Genomic DNA, 24646 nt, shown 5'->3' on the forward strand with positions numbered 1-24646 from the left:
AGATATAAAACACAGATTAGTCTCCACAGATATGGACCCTGAACAAGTGGACTAGACAGTAAAGAAAGTGGACCAAAATGATTAAACAAATCTAAAACATTTAAGAATAACTACGATTAATTGTCCATCAAAAAAATTCACCATCACTAATGTTTCAATGTTATTGCAAATGTAAGTTTTTTAAAAAAAAGTATCCACTAGAGATGCAATAACAACATCTAGTGCAATAATGTCCTTGAGATATATTTGAACAAACATTATAAACGCTTAAAACAGACAGGAGTAATAATAGTTGCTGGCCTATTACTGATGGTGGTGGGAGTTAAGAGTATCAAAGGTGAATTACGAGGCAAAGATACTGCATATTACAGACAATACAATTTACCCAGCAACATGCCAATGAAATCAGTTTCTGCAATTTGCAGAATCATCATAGCACTGTCGTATACAACAGTACATCAAAATCAGTTCTGAAAAATATTCTCACGATTATCTTTCACTAAATGACTGTACATACAGAAGTGCAACAAAGCAACTGTCAATATATGGGGATCACTAAGGGTGTCAACATTAGAAATAATTAGTGTTTATTAAGTAAACAATGACTCTACAAACTCAACACTCAGTTAATACAAAAATAGCAATTTCAGCACAAACATCTCCACAGTCAAAGATTAAACACAAAAGAGTCTGCAGATACTGGAAATCCAGAGCAATGCCCACAAAATACTGGGGGAACTCAGCAGGTCGGCCAGCATCTATAGAGAATAAACCGTCAACATTCCAGTCCAAGGCCCTTCATTAGCACTGGAAAGGAAAGGGTAAAGAAGCCAAAATAAGGAGGTAGGGGTGTGGGGGAAAGATTCAAGATTCAAAAACTTCACTGTCATTCCAACCATACATCAGCTCTGCAGGGCAGAATGAGAGAGCGTTTCCCAGGGGCAAGTGCAATCATAAAATAACAAACGCAACAATAAATAGTAAACACCAAACAATAAAGAGTAATAGTACAAGCTGGCAGGTGATAGGTGAAACCAGGTGAGGGGAAATTGTGTGGGTGGGGAGGCAAAATAAAGTAAGAAGTTGGGAGGTGATAAGAGAAAAAAGGGCTGAATAAGGAATCTGACAGGAAAGGAGAGGGGACCATGGAAGATAAGAGGAGGAAGCACACCAGAGCGAGGTGACAGGCACTGCCAAAGCTGTTATTTAATTTGATTTCACTAGGGTTGCAGCACGAAACCCAACTCATAGCAAAGGAGTTATACAAAATATTTTACAGCATCAGTTTTTCATATATTAGTTGATGTTAAGGCTGAGATTTGCCAATGACAAATGTGCTGAGTTGTGGTTTGAAATTTCTTTCTCCTCTCAGTTTCCCCAAACTGTATGAAGACAAATAAAAAACTTTTCAATTTGGAAAACACCTGTTCTGACAAAGGGACTCAGACTTGAGCATCAACATAGATTCACCTTCCACACAAGCTGTCAGATCTGAATTTCAAGGACGCTGTCTTTTCCAGATTTCCAGCATCGGGCTTTTCTAAAATTTATCATCAGGTGTCTGGTTAGTTTTCATTAATAATTTACTTGACTAGACATCAGCCTTTCTTGCTGCAGTGATTAATTGTCTATGACTACTGTTTATGTGCTGAAAGGGCTTGATATCATGGAAATGTAGAGATATTTCCACTTACAGAAAAATCTAGAGCTAGGAGTCACTATTTAAAAATAAATGACCATCACTTTATGACATATAAGAGCAAAATTTTCCATGTCAAAGTTGTATGTTTGGAGAATTTCCTTTAAAAAAAAGTAGTTATTGTAAGTTAAGGCAAAGGTAAACAGGGGTCTTGCTAAACAACGTGTGAAACCTTAACGTGGCTTGAGGCCCATGTTGGTTGGGGTCAACCAAAGGTTTTGTGACCCTGCTATCTGCATGATCGCAAGCCAAGGTAGTACAACATGAAGAGCAAGCTGTTGCCCACGTAGCAGGCTTGCCCTCACCTGATGAATCTAAAGGAATGGCCCACCATACAGTTTGGCACCAGTGACATCGTAGGAGTTGCCAGTCAGCTTTGAACTTAATGTAGGACTGTCTTCAGGACTCCAGTTCTAGATTCCTTGGGGTTTTAATCACAAAGCTTTCCCCACGAGTGGGTACCCAATGGGGTATAGCCGCCAGGCAGAGCGAGCGCACTTGATATCAGAGTTTTCCTATTTCTAGATGAACTGACACCATGGCTGACGAGCCCCATCTGTCCAAAGCAGCTGGTTTTAAGGTGCCAGTATCTCGCCTTTGCCCCTTCTGTCAGTAGAAAAGTGAAGTCCTGGAGCTGGACTTGATTGTCAGAGGCCATTTGAGACGCATGCCATTGACAGCATTTAGGTAGCAGGAGCTTATGCCCTCTACCACCACCCCCACCCGGCTATAACGACTTTAACGAGTGTGGATTAGTAAAGCAAAATGTAGGTCACCATCAGATCAGCCACTGTGGAAAAGCCTAGAGGGGCAAATCTTCTCTTAACTTGCAAATATCTTTTATCACACAAACATCAATATGTATACCGCAATTCACACTGAATTTTATACACAACAATTCAGTTACTGTTACAATGCATCTAATATTTAATAGGAGGCTACTTGGCTCATTAAGCCAGTTTGCCCATTTACTGGGAACAAAGATGATCTGTGGCACACGCATACCCTCTAAATACTTCAATAGAACAATCTTTCAATTACAGACATTGCTGCCTGGGTGAAGTGCTATTTATTTTGTTGATTGGTGCAGGTTTTATACAGAGAAGTACTCCCCCCCCCCCCACCCCAGAATTCTTGAAATTGACAGTATCAGTTTACTGTCCTTCAAAGAAAGCTGACAAGTATGCTATTTTAAAGTAAATCAAGCCCCAAATAAAATCTTTAGAATTTTATGCAACTGTTGGAGGGGTAAAGTCCTCCATATTCTGCACATTTTACTTGCCAAGGAATCAACATATAGTTCACCCTGAATCTGGTGATCTGAGCTAGCAATGTTGTCAGAACCCTGTAAATATCCCATATACACAGTTTTTATGCTTTTCTACACTTTCTACCAGATTTGGTAACGTTTCCCCATGTTATACTCATTCGGCAAAATTATGTGCCCATTTGCTGAACCTATTGAGCTTCCAATGCAAACTTTTCATGGCCTTTTCAAACTTGTGTTCTGACTTATTTTTGCAATTTGGGAAAGCCGGTCACATAGCACTCAGTCCATTTATGCCATAAATATAAACTGTAAATAGCTGAGGTTCCACTATTGATCTCTACACCACCCCGTTAATTACAGTTTGCCAAGTCATTATTTAGAAACATAGAAAATAGATGCAGGAGTAGGCCATTTGGCCCTTCGAGCCTGCACCACCATTCAGTATGATCATGGCAGATCATCCAACTCAGAACCCTGTACCTGCTTTCTCTCCATACCCCCTGATCCCTTTAGCCACAAGGGCCACATTTAACTTCCTCTTAAATATAGCCAATGAACCGGCCTCAACTGTTTCCTGTGGCAGAGAATTCCACAGATTCATCACTCTGTGTGAAGAAATTTTTCCTCATCTCAGTCCTAAAAGGCTTCCCCTTTATCATTAAACTGTGACCCCTCGTTCTGGACTTCCCCAACATCGGAAACAATCTTCCTGCATCTAGCCTGTCCAATCCCTTTAGAATTTTATACGTTTCAATAAGTTCCCCCCTCAATCTTCTAAATTCCAGTGATCCTAACTTTGGTTCAGCAGGGGAAAAAATCTCTTCTGGATGACTGCATATAACTTTATTCACGAATCAGCCACAGAACAAAACTTTAATTTCTCATTAGATAATGTCTGGTGTATGGGTCACACCAATAACATTAATGCAGAGGTTTAGCTACCTTTTCACATTACAACATTCCACTGATATAGTCATGTTCAGTATTTACTTCCAAATTACTTGAACAAAGATCGGAAAGTATGAATTACAGGACTTTACAAGATTTAATTATTAAAAACAGCAAAATTCTCACAGCAAATCACATTAACTGATTCCCCATCATGTTGAAATTTCAAAGTTCAAAGTAAATTTATCAAAGTACAGATACGTTACCATATACAACCCAGAGATTCATTTTCTTGCAGGCATATTCTATAAATCCATAGAATAATCACAACAGAATCAATGAAAGATCACACCACCTGAGCATTCAACTAGTGTGAAAAAGACAAACTGTATAAATACAAAAACAGAGAAATAGTAATAATAAATAAATGATCAATAAATATGGAGAACATGAGGTGAGGAGTCCTTTGGTTCTGGGAACATTTTAATGACAAGGCAAGTGAAATTGAATGAAGTAATCCCCTTTGGTGCAAAAGCATGATGGTTGAGGGGTAACTATTCCTGGTGGTACGAGTCTTGAAGCTCCTGTACCTTATTCCTGATGGTAGCAGGCTGAAGAGAGCATGTCGCGGGTGGTGGGGGTCCTGATGATGGATGCTGCTTCCCTGTGACAGTGTTTAGTGTAGATGTGCTCAATGGTTGGGAGGACTGTACCTGTAACGGACTGGGGAGAACTTTCATATGGCACTGGAGAATTGATTGTGTTATGCAACTAACTTTTCTCATTCATTTCTCAATGTAGCAGTTGCTGGCAAGCTCATTGTTAACTATCCATTCCCACTGCCCTTGAGAAGTTGCACCAGCGAGGAAGGACTGAATGTTTAGAATGGTCTCAATTAAAACAAAAGATAGATCTATTCTTGCCATTTGTCTCTATGCCAAAGACTATCCACATTTTTCTAGAAAGAAAAAGCAACCAAGTGAAACTTTTTCTTCTTTTACCAGACATCTTACATCAGCACAACTAGAACCAAAGCAACACATACAAAATGCTGGTGGAACACAGCAGGCCAGGCAGCATCTATAAGGAGAAGCACTGTCGACGTTTTGGGCTGAGACCCTTTGTCAGGACGAAGTAGTCCTAATGAAGGGTCTCAGCCCAAAACGTCGACAGTGATTCTCCTTATAGATGCTGCCTGGCCTGCTGTGTTCCACCAGCATTTTGTGCGTGTTGCTTGAATTTCCAGCATCTGCAGATTTCCTCGTGTAGAACCAAAGCAACTAAGTTGTGTATTAGATCAGCTAAAGCACCTATAAAGCAAGATGTAAGGGTATTTCATTAAAGCTCCATACATAACACTCAAAATCCAGAAGCACACCGTCTTTTATAGACCATTGCTTGGGCAAGAGTATTTCAGTCTGTCACTACTTTCCTGCTTTCTTGATGTGAGATAATCTTTAGCAATAGGAAAGCTGCTGCATTTGCTGCTACCTTCCCAGTCCAATGAAATGCATAGTAATTACCTTGAAGATTCTACCAAATATTGCCATATACACATTTGTCATGTCAAGTGGTTGGTTGTAAAAGAACATAATTCCTATCAGAGGACATTGAAAATGAAGTGCATTCCCATCTGTGTTTGCAAATCAAAAGGTAAACCATAGTTCTGTGGTGAATATCCAAGTTAAAAACATAAACCTTTCCATTAAAAGCAACAAGGTTTGTTATGGTATCACACTACTAGACAACAGCAAAGAGGAGGCAAAACCCAGGTCTACTATTTGAAATTATAGTAGTTGATTTAATTAAGAACAGGATGCTGAGATCATATAGTTGGATTTCAAATCTGTGCATAATAGAACAATCATGTTTCATTACAGGTAGCATTCAGGAGAATGATACATCAAAACTATTCAAGTAAAAAAAAATCCAACATCCTTTCCAAGAACTTCTAGGTAGGCAATGCTACCCATCAAGCTCTAGCTTAGTTTTTTTTTAAAAAAATATTGAACCAGCAGCTGTGGTGATCAGGGTTCAACTATGTAGTGAGCTCACCTCAAAATGTAATTGAACGGCACACAATTCTTGGATAAAAGCACACTTATTTTTGGTTGTTGCTTCATGCAGGAGCCACATCCTGAACAGATACCACCAAGAACTTCCTGCTTTTAAACAGAACAACAGTGAAGAGGTGAAACCAAAGCAGTACTGAAACAGCCAACGACAGACTTCTGGCAATCACTTTAAAAAAATAATGAACCAATCCAAAACCTCCAAACTGACAGAAGATTCATGGTCTACAAATGAAGCATTGATTCCATCTTCCCACATGCTTTAGAGACGTAGTTCATCTCCATCAGCCACCTCAGGACACTAGAAATGACACCAAAACTCTGAAGTCCTTCAAATCGATCAGCATTTTCTCCCCCAGGCCAATGCCACTAGTATCAAGGCTATACTTACACTCAATGATCTCCATTGGGCCACATAGCTTACAAACTAATATTCAGACTCCCAAATCAGATAACTTACTCTTAGTGCATTACTGGAAATCTGTTATGGCAGAGCTATCTCCAGTGCATTTTCAAAGCCTCTCTGAAAAATGCAACACCCTCACTTATCCACAGCCACTTCAACTGAGGTGAAATGTCCAGAAAGGTAGCAAGCATTTTTGCAAGGAGCACGTGGATGCTATGCAAAAGCAGCAGCCATCCAAGACCTCACAAACTACCCTCATATCCATCCTATCAAGTATCTGTTGCCGTACCTTTGGGGATAATTGTACGTCCTACATAGACTATGCAATCAAACAACTTACTTTTTTTTAAATAAGAGTACGGAATAGGTCCTTCTGGCCTTTCAAGCTGCACTACCCAGCAATCCCTCGATTTAGCCCTAGCCTAATAATGGGACAATTTACAATGACCTGGAAACCTGCCAACCGGTACGCCTTTGGACTGTGGGAGAAAACAAGAGTATCCAAAGGAAACCCATGTGGTTATGGGGAGAATGCACAAACTACTTACAGAAGCAGCGGGAATTGAACCTAGATCACTGGTAAAACGTTGTGCTAACCAACATGCTACCATGCTGCTCAATTTGAATATAAGCAAAACATTCTGTAACCTGTGGAAGGAGACAAAGACTAAACTATCAACCCATAGTACTGATTTTCAAAAACTAGTTTTGAAACTGTTAAATAACTGGTACACTGCTGACGATAGCAAGAGAGAAACAAACTTAAAAGTTACAGAAATGCTATAAAACCCAGCTACTTTCTTAGGGGAAAGAGAAGCATCTGTGTATTTTTACTGGTACCAGTAGTGACTTTAGTTCCCCAGCTCTACAATTTATACCAAATCCTCTCAGGGAAACTAATGTCATAACAACTAAAAACAGAAACCTAGTCCCATCTGGTGACCTTGCTGCAGCTCACAACAGGTGAGCTCTGAGAAGTGTATTTGCTCTGAGAAGTGAAACTCTGAACACAAATCCAGATAAGGGTTCACAAAGAGTGAGCAAACAGAATCAAAGACATTTACAATCCTGGTGGGCCATGTTCCATTTCATCAACTTGCTCTAGAGTATCAGCAATAAATCTAGTCTTGAATTGCAATGACCAAATCACTTTAAAGTCCTTCAAAAACTGAAGTACAGCACAAATAGGAAATGGTGAACAGTTTCTTCAAACTGTAACTGTTTCTGGATTTTTTCCTATAATGTTGACTCATTAAACAGCAGCAGTAAAAAGGTTATTGCATCATTCACCATCTCACAGGTTAGCACAAAAATATTTAATTGATGCATTTAAAAAAGTATAAACCATCTTTTAAATTTTATTTTATAACTTTTAGCCATTTAACTTTCCACTCCTGTTCAGAATCAACCATTTGATCTGTTATGTACAACAATGTACAGTAGTGCAAAAATAACCTATTTCTTATTTCTGACATTCTCATATTAATTTTTTGTGGTTCCATTTTAAATAATCTTAACTTTTAACAACTGAACAAAGCAGTAGCAACGAAGCTGACTCTAGTTTATTTGGAATGAACCTGCCTGAAGTCAGTATCCAATTGATGCCTTCACAACCAAACCAACCTCTACATCAAATTAATGAGACAACTCCAAACTTTAACCTAGATCCTTCAAAATCATTCCCTTTGCACTAACCCAGCTCTTTATTTTACCAGGCAACACACAAAATGCTGGAGGAACTCAGCAGGCAGGGCAGCATCTATGGCAAAAAGTACAGTCGACGTTTCAGGCCGATTTATCCCAGATCTGCAAAGCTTTGCAACACATAATCAAACCTCAGCTCTCTCACACCCACACAAATGTGCAAGTAAACTGACTACCTAATGCTTAGTATGTATCAGCAAAGGCCAGATACAGCCGAGCAAGGAGACTGAAAAGGCTGCATCAGCTTAAACAGGAGGAGAACCTAGTCAGAAAATACAAAGGCAAGCTAATGCAATGTGGTGAGTGGCATGCCTTTGTATGCTTGCTTAGTGACCAGTTTTTTAAACAAATTTCTGGCAAAACCTGATTTCAAACAGATAAATTCCAGAATCCCAGAATGTCAGCAATATCCATATCCATCCAAGACAGGTACATTGTCAATCTGAGCATAATTTTTTCCCTACATGCAATTCTGTCCTACAGTTGCATAGACATCAACACACTCAACTACTCTCTATTAACGTGATTAAGATGCTATCAATTACCCCTCAGAAACTGGATGGAGTAGTAACATCAGATTTTGAGCAAAGTTCAATATATCCTCCAAGTATGCATGCTTACAGAGCACAATAAGAGCATCTGAGAGCTGGAGCAGTAACCCAAGATATTTCCACACTCAGAGTAAAATAAAAATGGGATTCATTTGTGTACATTTATCTTCCCAGAGTACCCTTAAAGGCTTTCCATTGTCACAGGAGAACCACCAGTGCTGCTTCTGCTCCAAGACCAATCAACAGGTATATCAATGGTGGTCCATAAAGGAATTACTACTCAATTCAATCCAGTAGATACAGCTAGTTCCCTGTCTCCAATTCCTTTAATTCTTGTTACTTCAAACTATTTAACCAATGAGCCGCCAGGAACGAATGAAAATTAATTGCTCAGTTTTAACTTATGAAACATTACAGAAAAACAGTAGAGAAAATGGGACAAGGTGTGGTTAATGTCATACTGAAGAAAGTATGACCACATAGTAATAAAAGTATAATCAATATAATCCATCTTGATTTCAATACAAGGAGGCTGAAAAGCTTAGAAGATCTCCAATAACAGTGCGCAAGATAGTCAAACATTGATCAAAGTCTAGCAGAGAAATAATTCATGGCAAGTAATTAATTGGTGTACAAAGTTGACATAACTAGATGACAGTCAACTCAATGTCTGCTAAAAGTTTATTTTAAATATAACGACTCCTAATTGATTTGAAAAGAATATAACAAATGGAAGCTTTACCAGAAACAAAGAATGGATGAGAAGAAAAAGAGACACTGCCTCCAAGTTAATGTGAGGGAAGGGCTCACACCACCAGGTTCAGGAAGTTATTACCCCTCAACCATAAGGCTCTTGAACCAGAGGGGATAACTTCACTCAACTTTACTTCATCACTGAAATGTTCCTACAACCAATGGACCCACTTTCAAGGACTCTTCATCTCATGTTATCAAAGCTTATTATTTATTTGATGGTATTATTTCCTATTTTTGTATTTGCAAAGTTTTTTTGTTTTCTGCACATTGGTTGAATGCCCTAAATGGGCAGCAGTCTTTCACTGATTCTATTATGGATATTAATCTATAGATTTACTGAGATGCCCACAAAAAAAATGAATCTCAGGGTTTTATACAGTGACATATGTAATTTGATAATAAATTTACTTTGAACTTTGGCATGTGCAGTGAAATTGTAATTATTACAGCAAGGAAACATATTGTTGGACTAGAGTGTGCATGGAACTCGTCAAAGCTATACCACTGTTAAAACCTTCACTGAACAACACTTCAGAAAGGAATTATAGAGGATCACATGATCCAGTGTGTTTGTTGGCTGGTAATCCAATCTACCCTAAAAGTTGTTACAATGAAGCCAATTCATACTAATTGTATCCATTCCTGTGAACTACTCAAAGAAATTCAGTGAGGTTAGGCTCTTATTTCCCAAATTACAGATGATCATCTTTGATAACTAAGTGCTGCTAGGAGAAATTAAATTGAGGCGAAGTATTTGAGTCCTCCTATCACAGACATTCACTTTGTATACACTTACTTCCCCTACCTTTTTGTCTGAAAACGTGTAGATCTCTTTTTCTCAGGGTTGCACAAGCAAAATGTTGACTATTTCTCTTTCCAGAGCCTGTCCTGCTGAGTTTTTCTTTTAAGTTGAGGAAATCAATATGGTACCACAGTGCCAAAAAAATATTTCTTTCTGCATACTCAACAGAACTTGTGATTCACCCGAAGAGGACTATTGCTGTACTAAAGTAAATGTATTGTTATCAGTATGGGGAAAGCACAAGGCTGAAAATTCCAGAAAGAATTAAAGGGGGGGGGGGGGGGGAGAGAAGGAATATTATTTTTCTATATGTAGTGAATTACAATCATCTGTAACACTAAAAGAACAAAACTGATTCAGTAATAACTTCCAAAAGGCAATTTGATAAATATGTTGCAGTAGAGATATTAGCTACTGAGCAATGAGTACCACTGGGCCTAATTGAACAGCACTTTCAAACAGCTACTACAAAAACAACAGGTAGAAGAGCCTTCTTCTTGGTTGCATATTTCTAAGAAGCAGAAATATTTATAAGAAGCTGCAACGATATCAATCATGGTTGAGTGATTAGTGCTCCTTCCATTTCCTACTAGTTGATAAACCTAGCCCAGTTTAACATGGGGGGGGGGGGGGGAAGAATAAGAAATGTATACAATTCAAGCTACTGATTATCGAGTTAACCACATAGTGCTGGGCACTGAAGGACTGCTCACCAATGTATAGCCTATTAGCATTCTACCTTTGATATGTGAAGAATGCAAAACCCCCCCCCCAGAAAATAAATAATTAAATCTCCGCTAACTAAAGATTTTTTAAAAATGGAGGGCAAGTGTAAATGTCAACCAAGCTGAGTAACAAATATCACCTGATTGGATATAACCACTCAGCTGAACATGTGCAAGCTCCAACCCACATCTAATTGAGAATGAAGCTCGCATTTCCATTTGGACATATTAAAATGATAAACTTTGTAAAATATTAAAGCAATGCCATTTGGAAAGATCTCATAATATAATTCTTTATCAGATCACTATGTTTATTGGAAACACAAGACTGCAGATGCAAGAAAAAAAGCTGCTGGAGGAACTCCGGTCAGTCAGCATCAGCAGAATCAGGTCTCGACCCAAAACATCAACTACTGCTTTGGCATGTTGAAACTTTGGATAGAGTGCAGAAGAGGTTTATCAGGATCCTGCCTGGTTTAGAAGGCATGTGCTATCATGAGAGGCTGGATAAACTTGGGTTGTCTTTTCTGAAGCATCGGAGGCTGAGGGGAGATCAATTAGAAGTTAACAAGATTGAGAGGCATTGATAGAGAAGACAGGAAATATCTGTTTCCCAAGACTGAAACATCTAATACCCGAGGGTATGCATTGAAGGCGAGAAGGGGTAGGTTAAAAGGGGATGCAAGGGGCAAGTTTTATTAAACTCAAAGTGATGGATGCCTGTAATCGGCTGCCTGGTATGGTGGTAGATTAGAGGCTTTTAAGAGGTGTTTACACAGGTATATGGATATAAGGAAGATGGAGGAAAATGGACATTGTATAGGTAGGTTTAGTGTTTGGGTGTGTTTGATTTGCTTTTTTAGCTAGTTCGGCACAACACTGTGGACCGAAGGGACCGTTCCTGTGCTGTACTGTTTTATGTTCAATGATGATCCCTCATTTTGCTGAGTTCCTCTAGCTGTTTGCTTTTTGAACTGATGTAATTTGGTAAAAAAATATTTTTTGCTCATGAATGAACGGACACCCACTACAGTTGCACCTAGGGAAGCTTTTCCCCCTAAAATTGACCCATTCAGGGGAAGTGTTACTTATTTCCCAACCCTAAAGGCCATTGAGCTGAGTGGCTTCTTTAGCCACTTCTAAGAGAAAAGCATCAAGTACATATTTTTGTGAATCCAGAGTCACATACATGCTAGATGGGCAAGAGAAGCAGATCCCTTTCCCTAAAGCTCACTAATTACTAGAATGAACTTTCAACAACCTGACAGTTTCATGGTCACCATCATGGATCCTATTTTTTTTTTTAAGTCCTATGTATGTAAATCTCTCAACTACCATGGTGAAATTCAAACACACCTTGAAATCAATGGTCCAGGACTTCGGATTGATCATCCAGCAACTTAACCACCATATCAAACATTAACCCATTACACTAGTACAAATTGCTTTTTCTTGTAGTGTTGATTCTACTTTCCAAATATCCCCTCCCCAATTCCACTGTTGTATCTAATTTAATTTGCCGCATAAAATGTCCCAAAAGCGCAAATTTAATTGGATTTATTGACATGTTTACACCAAAATGATCAGATATTACTTCTGTCTGGGCACAACATAATCACAGATAAAACCATAAAACATAGTAGCAGAATTAGGCCATTCTGCTCATCAAGTCTGCTCAGCCATTCCATCATAACTGATTTACTGTCCCTCTCAAATCATTCTCCTGCCTTCTCTCTGTAACCTTGGATGTCTTTACTAATCACAAATCTATCAACTTCCACTTTAAATATATCCAATGACTTGGGCTTCACAGCTGCCTGTGGCGATGAATTCCAGATTCACCACCCTCTGGCTAAAGGAATTTCTCATCTCTGATCTGAAGGGACGTCCTTGTAAGTAGATTCACAACGTGGATGCTGTGTTAACTTGTAAAACCAAATTGCACCATAAATGCACAGAAATTAGACAGCAGCTTGTTATTCATTTCTACAATTATAATTAAAACATCCATATCTTCATCTCAAAGGACTTTTTCGCTCAAGACAATCTTGACCTTCAATTCAGGTTCCCAATGTTCAGATGCAAAGCAACCAGATGCCTCAAAATCCAAAAGATATGCAGTACTATCATATTAGAAACTAAGCACTTACTTCCTTAAGTCTTTTTTTCACTCATCTGAAATATTTGCCAACATCAGATTTTTGTGAAGGATGCTCTCATGACCTGTTTACTAGACTGGACCAAACCAAAGGTCTGCGATTTAGTCCAGAGTCAATATAACAGGCTTGGTGCCAGAGATGATTCCAGCAGGCCACCGCTACAACTGTGTTGTTTGCTTTCCCTGCACCTGTATAAATTCTTCAACTAAAGGAGCAATACCGAGGAGGTTCAGATGACACAGGAGGGGATTTAACTTAATAGACAGTAACTAGGCATAGACCACACAAAAACCACATTAAAACTAACAACCAGTCACAAAGAACGAAATTACTGCTCACGCTATGATTTGGGATTAGATTTCAAGTCCAAATTTTAATATAAATTTGGGGTTGCAGTAAAACCAGTCTGGGATTCAAGTCCAAAATATCCCTCTGGTTTTGTTATTAGGATCATGAAACACACAATGAGAAATTCAGAATTCAACATGTGCCATCAACAATTTGATCTGATCATCTTAAACCTTTAAACTATTACTTACAAATACCGAAGTTGAAAGCAGACTTACTCTCTCTCATTCATACTGTCATGCACTGGACTTCAATCTGCTCTCACTAAGGTTCTTCAAAAAAATTCTTAGTTGGTTACAGTCCCACTACCCGCCACCTCCTCATAAGCCAACGAATGCCATCCTTTCAAATACTTTGTCAGCCCCTTGTTTAACACTACAATGAAATCAGCTACTACTACAATAGTAGTCCCTTTCAGGTCCTACCACTTGCTGTGTAATTTTTTTCCCCCTCATGTCAACTTTGACTGTTTTGCCCATGCCCCTTAAGCTATTGATCTGCCAAAAAGGAGATTGCATCTAAACCTTCCATGATTTTATATATTTATCAGATTCCTTGCCATTTCCTTAGTTCCTGGGAAAACAACCAGTGTATTCCTGGAATCATACTGGCACCCTCCCCAAGTTCTCATGTATTTCCTACAACATGGAACACAGAATACTCCGATTGTGGCAAACCAGCATTTGATAAAGGATCACTATGTTTTTGTACTCTTTCCAATTCTATCGCTTTTATTTAAAGCCAAGATATCCATACACTTTTGTTTGAAACAACTCTCACAAAATTCTTTACTTTCCAATGAACTATGCATATACAAGCCCAAGTACATTCCTTTTTACAACACTTAGAATATTGCTCTTTAATCTTGTCCTTTCTCATTCTGACTACTAAACTGTAAAACTTCTTTCCTCAGCATCAAATACAGTATAATATATTGATAAAAATAGTGGTCATAGTGGTCAGACTCCCAAGAAACTCCACCATACACTTCCCTCCAGTCCAATAAGCAATCTTTTACAGCTAGCCATTTTCCTTTTATTTACCCATTTTGCTATCAATACTTGTCCAGTCCTTTTTATTCCTTAGCCTTCAATCTTCTGTGGCACCTTATCAATGCATTTGGAAACACAATAGAGATAGGAACAGACCATTCAGATCATGACCAATTTATTCAGCAGCCCTTTCCTGCCCTATATGTTGAATCCCTTAATATCTAAATATCAGATCTCAGCAAATGAGCCTTCACAGCCCTCCTGGTCAAAGAATTTCAAAGGGTCACTATTTTCTGGTGGAAGAAATTTCTTCTGCCCTGAATAGCCAACTTCTTGTGTGTCCGTGGCATTAAACACCATCATCATCCCTGCAGCTCTCACACGCTTGGAGTTACATGATGTAATGCTTCATCATACAACAAAGCTACCAGCCCAGAAAATTGTGGACCCGCTGCATTTGGATAGAGATTGAGATTGGTATACCATTTTTCAGATGAAGTTCTACAAGTGCCATTTATGTACAAGGATACCCAAGGCTTACCAAGCACTTTTTTGACCATTTAAAATAAATTGTTCACCCCTCCAGTTTTAGATTCTTCAACACACTCAGTTAGAAAACCATACTTTGTTCATCCTCCACACTAAAGCTGTCAATGTCTTACCCAGTGAAGTTACAGGCTAAAACCCCCCATGTTTACTTCATTATTCTTGTTACATGCACCTCCATTTCCTGACTTATACTTACATTACCTCAACCATTTGGGAACCTATAAAAAAATCAATATTTTCTGCCATTATCCTATATGTTAATATTAGGTGTATGATACTTCATTTTCTATGTTGCTTCTTTCTTTTATAAGTCCATTTATATGTTACATTAACCTTTTCCTTCTCAGCTTTCTCTTGATAGTCATTAAGGTCGGATTGGAAATAACATCATCTCCTTGCTGAGAATCAACACTAGCACACCTCAAGAATGTGTGCTTAGCCCACTGTCTACTCTTTCTACGCCTATGAAGGTGTGGCTAAGCACAGTGAAAACAGCATCTATGAATTCAACAATGACACAACTCAGATGCATCAGAGGCATAAAGTGAGATAGATTGGTTGAATGTGTCACAACGACGACTTTGCACTGAATGGTTTGTGGACTTCAGGAAGGTGTAGTTGAAGAAATACACAGCAGTCTTTACTGAGGGGTCAGCAGTGGAAAGGGTGAGCAGTTTTAAATTCCTGGGTGTTAACATCTCTGAAGACCCATCTTAGGCGTTTGAGGAGATCTGGTACCTCACCAAAGACTCCAGCAAATTTCTCCAGATATATCATGCAGAAAATTCTAACTGGTTGCATCACCATCTGGAACAGAGGGGCCACTGCACAAGACTGGAAGAAACTGCAAAGGGTTGCAAACTCAACCAGCTCCATCATGGACACTAGCCTCCCCAGCATCAAGGATACCTTCAAAAGATAATGCCTCAAAAAGGCTGCATCCATCATAAGGACACCCAACACCCAGGACATGCTTATTACCACCATCACAGGAGATACAGGAGCTTGAGGACACGCGCAAAATTTTAGAACAACTTCTTCCACTCTACCATCAGATCTCTGAATGGACAATGAAGTCATGACACTACCTTACTACTGTTTGCTCTTTTTGCACTACTTACGTGCACTGTACTGTTGCCACACAAAAAATTACAAATTTTCACAACATACATCATTGATAATAAACCTGATTCTGTAGTCATCCAAATTTGACTTTATTCCACACTTATCCACACAACCTTTGCTTGGTAATAATCACATTTCTTCATGTCCAATATCCTGAACAAACAAAAGCACAGCAAAACTATTCTCACATGCTCCAAAGAACAGACATCTAAGATACATATTCTTCAGAAAGCTTGAAGACATGACGATGAACTTTACTTTAATATTCTAAGCTCTACTCCAGTCATACTTGAAAAGCAAAGGTACTCTTTGCTCCTTCATTCAATTACCATCAACAGTCCTTCTCTGCTCCCAACTGCCAATTGTGTCACTCTCTCAAGTCAATTTTATAACAATCTTTCCGAACTACTGGTAAAAGAGCAAGATTGAGAAGCCTCACAAATCCAAAAACCTGAACTCATGACCTTCCTGATACAAGGAACTGCTTTCGTGCATGAGACCATTAGCAGTATAACCTCCTCTCTCTGTCATCCTCTAAGAGAGCAGAACATAACAGACAAAACAAGATATCACATAGTACTTCAGGATCCAAAAACAAAACAACTAAGCACGTATATCATGCAAAACTAATGGGGAGAAAAAGCGCACACTGGAGTTTAATTTGAATAAGGAATTTACTGGCTGTGCTCACAACCATGGTTTTTGTTGTTAATGACAGGGTAACGACAAAACAAGCAAGCAGTTTCTGGACCTATCCGACATTACCAATTTAAAAATTGCAGCAGACCGTCTGATCTTAAAAAAAACAAAAATTGATGTGAAATAAATTTTAAAATTATGAGCATTTTAACCAATAACAGTTTTGCAGTTCTGATTTACTGAAAGATTTCGAAATTATAATTAGCTAGACTATCCCGCAATGTTATAAGTAAGTTCAACCAGCTACTTGGCAGTTTTGCAGATCAAACCTAATTGGTTAGAAAGCGCCCCTTGCCAGAGGAAAAAGACCTTTTTCCGTCATCAAAACGACTGGTGCAAGAACAATCCTTCTTGTGCCAACTTGCCATTTATTTTAAAAATTGGTAAAACAGCATGAAAGCAAAAAGATTTGGGAGAAAATAATTTAGCGTTCACTGCTTTGCCAGACAATACACATTCGCATTGAAAATTGATCAGCAGCAGCTCATTTACAGCATGGCGTTATTTTGCAGAATCTTCAACCCTTACGACTTTTGGAAATGAATAGCATCTTTAAAGTTTAAAGCCACCATTTCCCCTCCCACCCACCCGCTTTCATAAAATGGCTGTAGCCTTTTTAAACCAGGCCCAGGTTCCAACCCTGTAGCTGTTTGCTGCCAGACAGACTAAACAGTGTTGTTGAATTTTTTTAAAAAATAGCCCAACCCACAGGCACAGGCATCAGTCACAAACCTCATAAAGTGCAGCAGTGCAAGGATCCAGCAAGTTGAGGCATTCAAGGCAAGAGCAAAAGAAGAATAATAAATCAAAAAAAAAACTGATCTCTCTTCTCTTAAAAAAAACACAACGCTCAAAAGCCAGCAGAGACTGTGGCGGCCATTTTGGCAGGAACTTAAGAGCTAGCTTCTGTGGGAAGCTTTTATTTGTGACCTTCAGAGAGAGGCTGTCATGTGATCTATTGCCCATCAATCAAATGGAGGGGTGGGGTAAGGGGGAGAGAGCGAGAGAGGCTGAGTCCCACCTTCCCTGGAAGCACAGGGCCTCTGATTGGTAGTTTACATGTTCGAACATGCAGCAAAACCCTGTAAGGTTAATCCCTCTGCTTACAGCACCAGAGCAATCTGCAACTTAGCAACAGCGTTAACTCTTCCACTGCCTTCCTGCAAGTTATTTGTTCCACTAGACACCCAGATAAGTGTTGAACTTTCCACATTGTGTGGTCAATGCATGATACAAGTTACCTACAATCAGCAATTGTATTGCACCATTCACACTCCCAATAATCCACTGCCCATCCAGGAGTTTCCTGGGAGCGCCAGTGTTGCAGCCATTTCCTCCAGCACCCTAATAAATGTTTCCTATTAACTTCACTTCTAAATCTCTCTTCGTAGGTTAAGGCCCAGCATTTGCTCTTTGAGCAGAATCCCAACATACACCAAACCCTTCTCCCACCTTGCCAACTGTCACGTTGCACAAATAACCTTACATCTGGAGCACAGGTTAAGTTTAATTATTAACATTTATGGTTAATTCAACCAGACACAAATGCCTCAACTGCGCCACTAACTTCAACCAGCCTGGCTTTGACAAAATAAATCTACCATTTAGACTTAAAAGCATCAAGGAATGAAACAGTCAAGCTGATTTCACAATGGCCTATATGGGTATTACCTAGCTCTGTGCACCTGGTTCTAAATGATCAATAAACTCATTTGATTAATCAAATACAACATACATGCAGTTTTTAAATTATATTTACGTTTTCTGGGTTGAGGCTAAAAGATAAATAGTAATGAATTATACGACCCATTTTTTAGCTCCTGTTATAGCCCCCTATCACAGGCAATTGTTAGCATGATGCTGACCAGATTTTCAATTTCTGCTATAGCAAAGATTAAGTAACTGACTTCTGTTAGACGTGCTCACCTTGGATGTATGGAAGCTTCCATGTCTCCAATGTGTGCACGTCTAACAAAAAAATAAATTCAAGCCCAGTTGCCACTGCTGAGTAGTTCCTGATAGGAAAGCGCATGCGAGTACAGCCAAAGGAATAGGCTGTATTGTCACTCATTGTCAGTGACATCATGTTGCACCCCAGTAACCCTTGCTATTTCAGCAGCAAGCAAACAAACACAAAGGAAGTATAAACAGCACACTCAGGGGCAGGCAAACCGAAGAATTACAGTTTAGGCTGCAGGGTTCTGGGATTCTGAATCAGTGGTGAAGGAGGAAAGGCAATATGATTCCAAGATATGATCATGCCTGGTCTGGGGAAATAGGATGTACTGGCATTCCCAGAGACTAAGTATCTAGAAAACCCTAGATCAGTGTGCTGGAAAAGGCACAAGTAAGAGAGAAATAAAGAGAGAAAATATCATTTTATAAAATAAACTCACTCATAATCCTGTGACATTTAGCTGCAATCCTCAAGTCATTTATATTCATTTATATGGCATATTTAGCAAGGCTAGTATTTAACATCAATCCCTAATTACCCTTGATACATTAATTATAATCCTTCTCCACGAAGTCTAGTATTGCTTGGTGTGGAGTTTCACATTCTGACTCTATGACAACAAAGGAATGCCCATTTATTTCCAAGCTGTGATAATTTCTAACTTGGGGGGAACTCAAGTTATCTAATATATCTGCTGTTCATTGCTTTTCTGGGTGATAGAAAGCATATGTCTGTGTCATTATGGGTAGTTTGACAATCTAATAAAATGCTACCATTGTATATATGGTACAATATATACCTATACCATAAAAGCAGTGGAGAGAATGAATATATAATGTGATGAATGGGCTGCCAATCAAGCAGGTTGCTTTTTCCTGGAGTTGTTTAGGAGAGAGAGGCACTTGATTCCGAGTTGTTTTTGAGAAAGCATTTTCTTCAATGGGAGAATCTGGAACTAGAAAATAAGTGCTTATCTCTCATCCACTTGAAAAAGAGATAAGACAAAACATTTTTCTGAGAGTTGTGAATCTTTGCAACACACATTCTCAATGAATGATGAAATCAAGAGTTTCTGAATATTTTAAAATTCTTAATAAGCAACAAGAATTATCAAAAGAAAGGTTATTATCTGTAGACTGGGACATGAAGTTGAGGTAAAGATCAGATCAATTTTGATCTCATTAAATAACAGTGCAGAGTTGAGAGACACTGTAATCCTACACCTAATTCATCTGTTCTTATGGATTTCGACTTTCTCAATATTTAAGCTGTATCCATCTCAGCAAGTGGAAAACATTCCAACAAACTGCTGACTTAAATCTATTAAGTGATGAAAGGTTATCTGTGGTTATTTGATGGGTCACTTGCCACTTCTGACATACTCTTACACCCACTGCATGTATATATACACACACATACACACACACACACACACACACGGTCTAGATAAAGTTCTGGCCAACGATAGAAAAGATAATGTTAAAATACCTGCATTTTCCATTTATATTTCAGATTTTGAGCACCTATAGCTTTTCCTTTCCCTGATTTTCAGTTCTGGTCAACAGAGACTCTCATAATGTTGACAATGGAGGAATCTAACAAAGGTACTGCTCATCATAGGCAGTTGTTAGAATCAATCTTGCTGAAGATTATCAATGTCTGGTATTTACATGGTTGATTACTACTCTACTTAGTCTAAGCTTGAATGTTTACCAGGTCCAGCTCATACAGGCATAGTTTACTTATCTTGAGAGTTTTGTTTGTATTAGCTAAACTGAGGAAAAATACAAAGCAAAAGAAAGCTCTGTATAGAAAGTGAATTGAAAGAAACTGCCTCCTTCACTTACTGTACCACAATATACAAAGGCGGAAATTTACTCGATGCAATCACATACAGTTGAACAAAATACAGTATAAGCAACTCTAATGCTCTCTGAGTACCCAATTGGTTAATTTTTAAATGCTGTTTTCCTTGGCAAAACTAAAGCAGAAAAGGCCCTGCAGTTTTTTTTGCCTCTTCCGCTAAACAGAAGAAACTGGCAAGAAAACAATATGTCCAGTGTTACACATTTCAGGGTACAGAGAATTATAAGATATTACACTGTACACAGAATGTTCTGTTTGTTGTCTTTGAACTTTACAGTTAAGAATATTTTGATTTTTAGGAACAGGAACTGATCAATTGGGTTAAACAAGACAGTTTCTTTTACTGGAAAAACTCCAGCTATCCACTTTCTAACCATATCCTTCAATTTTCTCTGCCAAAGAAGCATTTATCCCTTGAAGAGTATTTTACTGGCTTCCCCTAATTGGCTAATAGTTTCAGCTAACTTACTCCCTCAATGCTATCTTCTCAGCAATTAATTTTTTGCTGCTTGGGATATGACCCCCATTCCTATCAGGAAACAATGTGCATGATCAACTTTGCCAATTGCTAGAACAACACATCACACAGATTATTTTGAGGTCTGAATAACAAGCAATGCAACACATGCTACAAATATCATGGAATACTGATTACACTCAATTACACTCAGGCATAAAGAGAAACAGACTTAATACCAAGACTTTAAGTCAGAAGAGGGAAAAAGAAAATAAAGTTAGTTTTAGTTTGAGGATGAGGGAAGGACAGATAGGACAGAAGAAATATTCTGATAGGATATGACCAAATGTGTGAATGCAACAGCTTCTGGATTCCCCATTGATGGCAATTCTGGTATATTGGAAGCAGTTAGCGCGTTCATTCCAATATTCAGTCGGCCCTCTTTATCCGCAAGGGATTGATTCCGGGACCCCTCGCGGATACCAAAAAATGCGGATGCTCAAGTCCCTTATTCAGCCAGTCTCAATGCGGCGGACCTTAGGACCCAGTGGAACCCCGAGACCTTATTTAACTTGCTGTAGTGCAGTGGACATTAGGACCCAGCAGCAGAGCTCTGAATCCGCACTGTTCACGAAAATAATCATGATCACGATTGAAAATAAAGTGGAAATAATAAAGCAATCGGAAAGAGGTGAAATGCCATCAGTCAGTGGAAGAGTGTTAGGCTACAGTCGGTCAACGATCAGAACAATTTTAAAGGATAAAGTGAGAAAGGCCTTGCCCCGATGAAAGCTACAATTATTACCAAGCAACGCAGTGGTTTAATTATTGGGTTTTGGGTTTTTGCTCCTCCACATCAACCAGGCACAGATGGAGAGCATGCTCGGAAGTGGTCTGTCACTGGATCGAACTCAGGAACTTCCCGAGCCCGGTGCTGAAACATACATTCTTAAGTGTTTTATATGCATAGAAAGATAAAATATATACTATATACTAAGAAAAACATTTGACTAACTGACGCTAAATAACACCAGATGTAGTACCTGTTCCGACTTACATAGTAAGAGAACTTCCGATTCACGGTAACCTACCTCCTCCCAATCATCTCTAGATTACTTATAATACCTAATACAATGTAAATGCTATGTAAAATAGTTGTTATACTGCATTGTTTAGGGAATAATGACAAGAAAAAAAGTCTGTACATGCTCGAACAACAAGTGTTGGAAGAGCAGTTCCAGGTCTTCTTGATTCGCAGTTGGTTGAACTCGCGCATGCGGAACTCACGGATAAGGAGGGCTGACTGTATAGCAAAAACTCCTTGTGCCTCATGATTGTGAGTTTCTTTACCAAGAGGCAAACCCAAGAAGATTGAAGGCAGGATGTCAATATGAATAACTACTTCCAGAAGAGTTATGCAGCATGGTTGTCTAAATGTTTTTATACCATTGTCTGTCATGTTGGAAACATTCAGCACATTAGGCTAAATTACTGGAGATAGGAAAGGTCAGAGTCAAAAATCACAAATGACAAGTAGAAGTGGTCAGTTCTAATTCAAAGAGAAAGGAGCAAGTTATCCAAAGCTAGGTAAATAGACATAATATGGAAAGCTATTACATCCCAGGTGAAAGAGATGTTGTTCCTTGTTACCCTCATTGTAAAAGTGCAGAAGGCCACAGACTGATTTATTAGAATGGGAACTTGATGGAGAATTAAAGTGGTAGCAAACCAGAATCTCAGGATCATATCTGAAGAATGAAGTGCTCCACAAAGCAAACATCCAATCTACGTTTGGTTTCTCCAAAAGCAGAGGAGAACTCCAGCTGTTCTACATGAGATCAGAAGTCAACCAAATTGCTGCTTCTGATGGAAAGATTGCTTAGATCCCTGAAAGACGGAAAGGGACAAGGTGAAAGTACAGGTATTGAATTCAGCCATTTCAGTCTTGTATTTCACCATTTCCAGCACTGTATTTTGTTTTCTCTTTGCTGGTGATGTCAGATTTTATCTCCCCCTATTTACAACTCTTCCAGCCATCGCTTGTCAATTGCTAGCCTTTTCCAACCTTAGAGTCATCGAGGTACACCACGGAAACAAGCCCTTCAACTGATTAGATCCAGAGCAACACACGCAAAAAGTGCTGGAAGAACTCAGTAGACCAGGCAGCATCTGTAGAAATGATGTAACAGTTGACGTTGGGGGCTGAGACGCTTTATTTACAGTAAACCTACTAAGTTGACTCAGGCCTAGGGGACCGGCGTCGGGCACGATGACGAACTCTCCACTCCTCCCTCTCCCTCGTCAATGTGTTCAGTTCATCTACATTAGCCGTGCCGCTATCTTCTAGAAGTGTGTTGACCATAGTCTTGGGAGGGCACCCAGAGTTCATCCTCCCATGCTTGGGCTCCCATGTGATGACTAGGCTGGCAGGTAGCCCAGGGAGTGCCCCACTAGTTGCAGTCTTCTCACCTCGATTTTAGTAGTGAGCATCGGTAGGTCGTCATAGAGCTCAACGTTCATCATGTGCTGTTGCACTATCATATTCCCATCAACTTCCCTCGGATTATTCCACTCACATACATAGTAAGTGAAATTTACAGTAATCAATCTTGAGGATGTAGGAGGAAACCAGATTACCTGGTGGAAACCTACAAGACCCTCAAGAGAACATTCAAACTCCACACAGGTCAGGGTTTAATGGGTCTCTGCAACTCCACTGACTATGTTGTCTGCTGCCCTCTTTCAGCATCACCCTTCTAGTCTGCATCCTTCAGATGGGAAATGGTAGTGAAAGCAAACATGGAACATCTGGAGAGTGCCACTAAGGAATTAATAATGGTAAATCATTTTTTGCTAGATAACTTAAACCTATTTTTTCTGTCAGTAAAGGACACTACTTATATCCCAAAGATGACAAATGGGCTAGTTTCAAATAACATGGAAGAATCTGTATCCATCCTAATCAAAAAGGACAAGCAGTAGAAAAACTAAGAAGGCTAAAGGCAGAAAGATTACCAATAAATCAAAAGCCTGTAACCAAGTTTTTTTACAGGAAGTGTCTACAAAGGTAGTGCAGTCATTGGTTGAAGTTTTTCAAAACTTAATTCTATGAGTAAGTAAACACAAATATGATATTCTTATTCAAGGAAGGAAGTCAAAAAGCTGAAAACTAAACACCACTCAGCTAACAAAATGATGGAGTGTATAAGTAAAGATCACTTTAGAGAAGCTTGGTGCATTCAAGTTAACATAGTTTTATAAACAGAAATCACCTTTCACAAATTGGCTGGAGTTCTTTGAGGATGTAACAAACAGATTCAATGCAGGTGAACTTGGAGCTTTCCAGAAGGTGCGTGACAAACTGTCATATAACAGGCTGTTATACAAGAGCACATGGTATTGGGGGATGCATGTTATCATGGATTGAAGACTAATTACAAAACAGAACACAGGGTCAGAAGGATTCCCTTGGTGTCCTTTTCTCCCATGGTCCATCTCCCATCAGATTCATTCTTCTCCATCCCTTTACTTTTCCCGTCCATCTGGCTTCACCTATCACCTTCTAGCTAGTGCTCTTTCATCTCCCCTCCCCTTTTTATTCCAATGCCTTTCCTCTTTCCT

At 39.1% G+C, this 24646-nt stretch overlaps 1 protein-coding gene across 3 annotated transcripts in view; it reads right to left on the reverse strand.

Moving 5' to 3' along the window:
* The window catches only part of LOC140719497 (trinucleotide repeat-containing gene 6B protein-like), a 196813-nt gene that overhangs the window by 96250 nt on the left and 75917 nt on the right, over window positions 1–24646 (reverse strand). Inside the window, exon 1 of one of the 3 annotated variants that reach the window (XM_073034216.1) lies at window positions 17478–17628. The exons of the other annotated variants lie outside the window; for them this stretch is intronic. Within the exon in view, the coding sequence (XP_072890317.1) occupies window positions 17478–17482 (5 nt within the window). The 5' untranslated portion in view covers window positions 17483–17628. Of the gene's footprint in view, window positions 1–17477; window positions 17629–24646 lie in introns of those variants that run through there. 3 annotated transcript variants of the gene reach the window in all.

The sequence above is a fragment of the Hemitrygon akajei genome, chromosome 31 (assembly GCF_048418815.1).
Source record: "Hemitrygon akajei chromosome 31, sHemAka1.3, whole genome shotgun sequence".
In the NCBI taxonomy this organism is placed as follows: Eukaryota; Metazoa; Chordata; class Chondrichthyes; order Myliobatiformes; family Dasyatidae; genus Hemitrygon; species Hemitrygon akajei.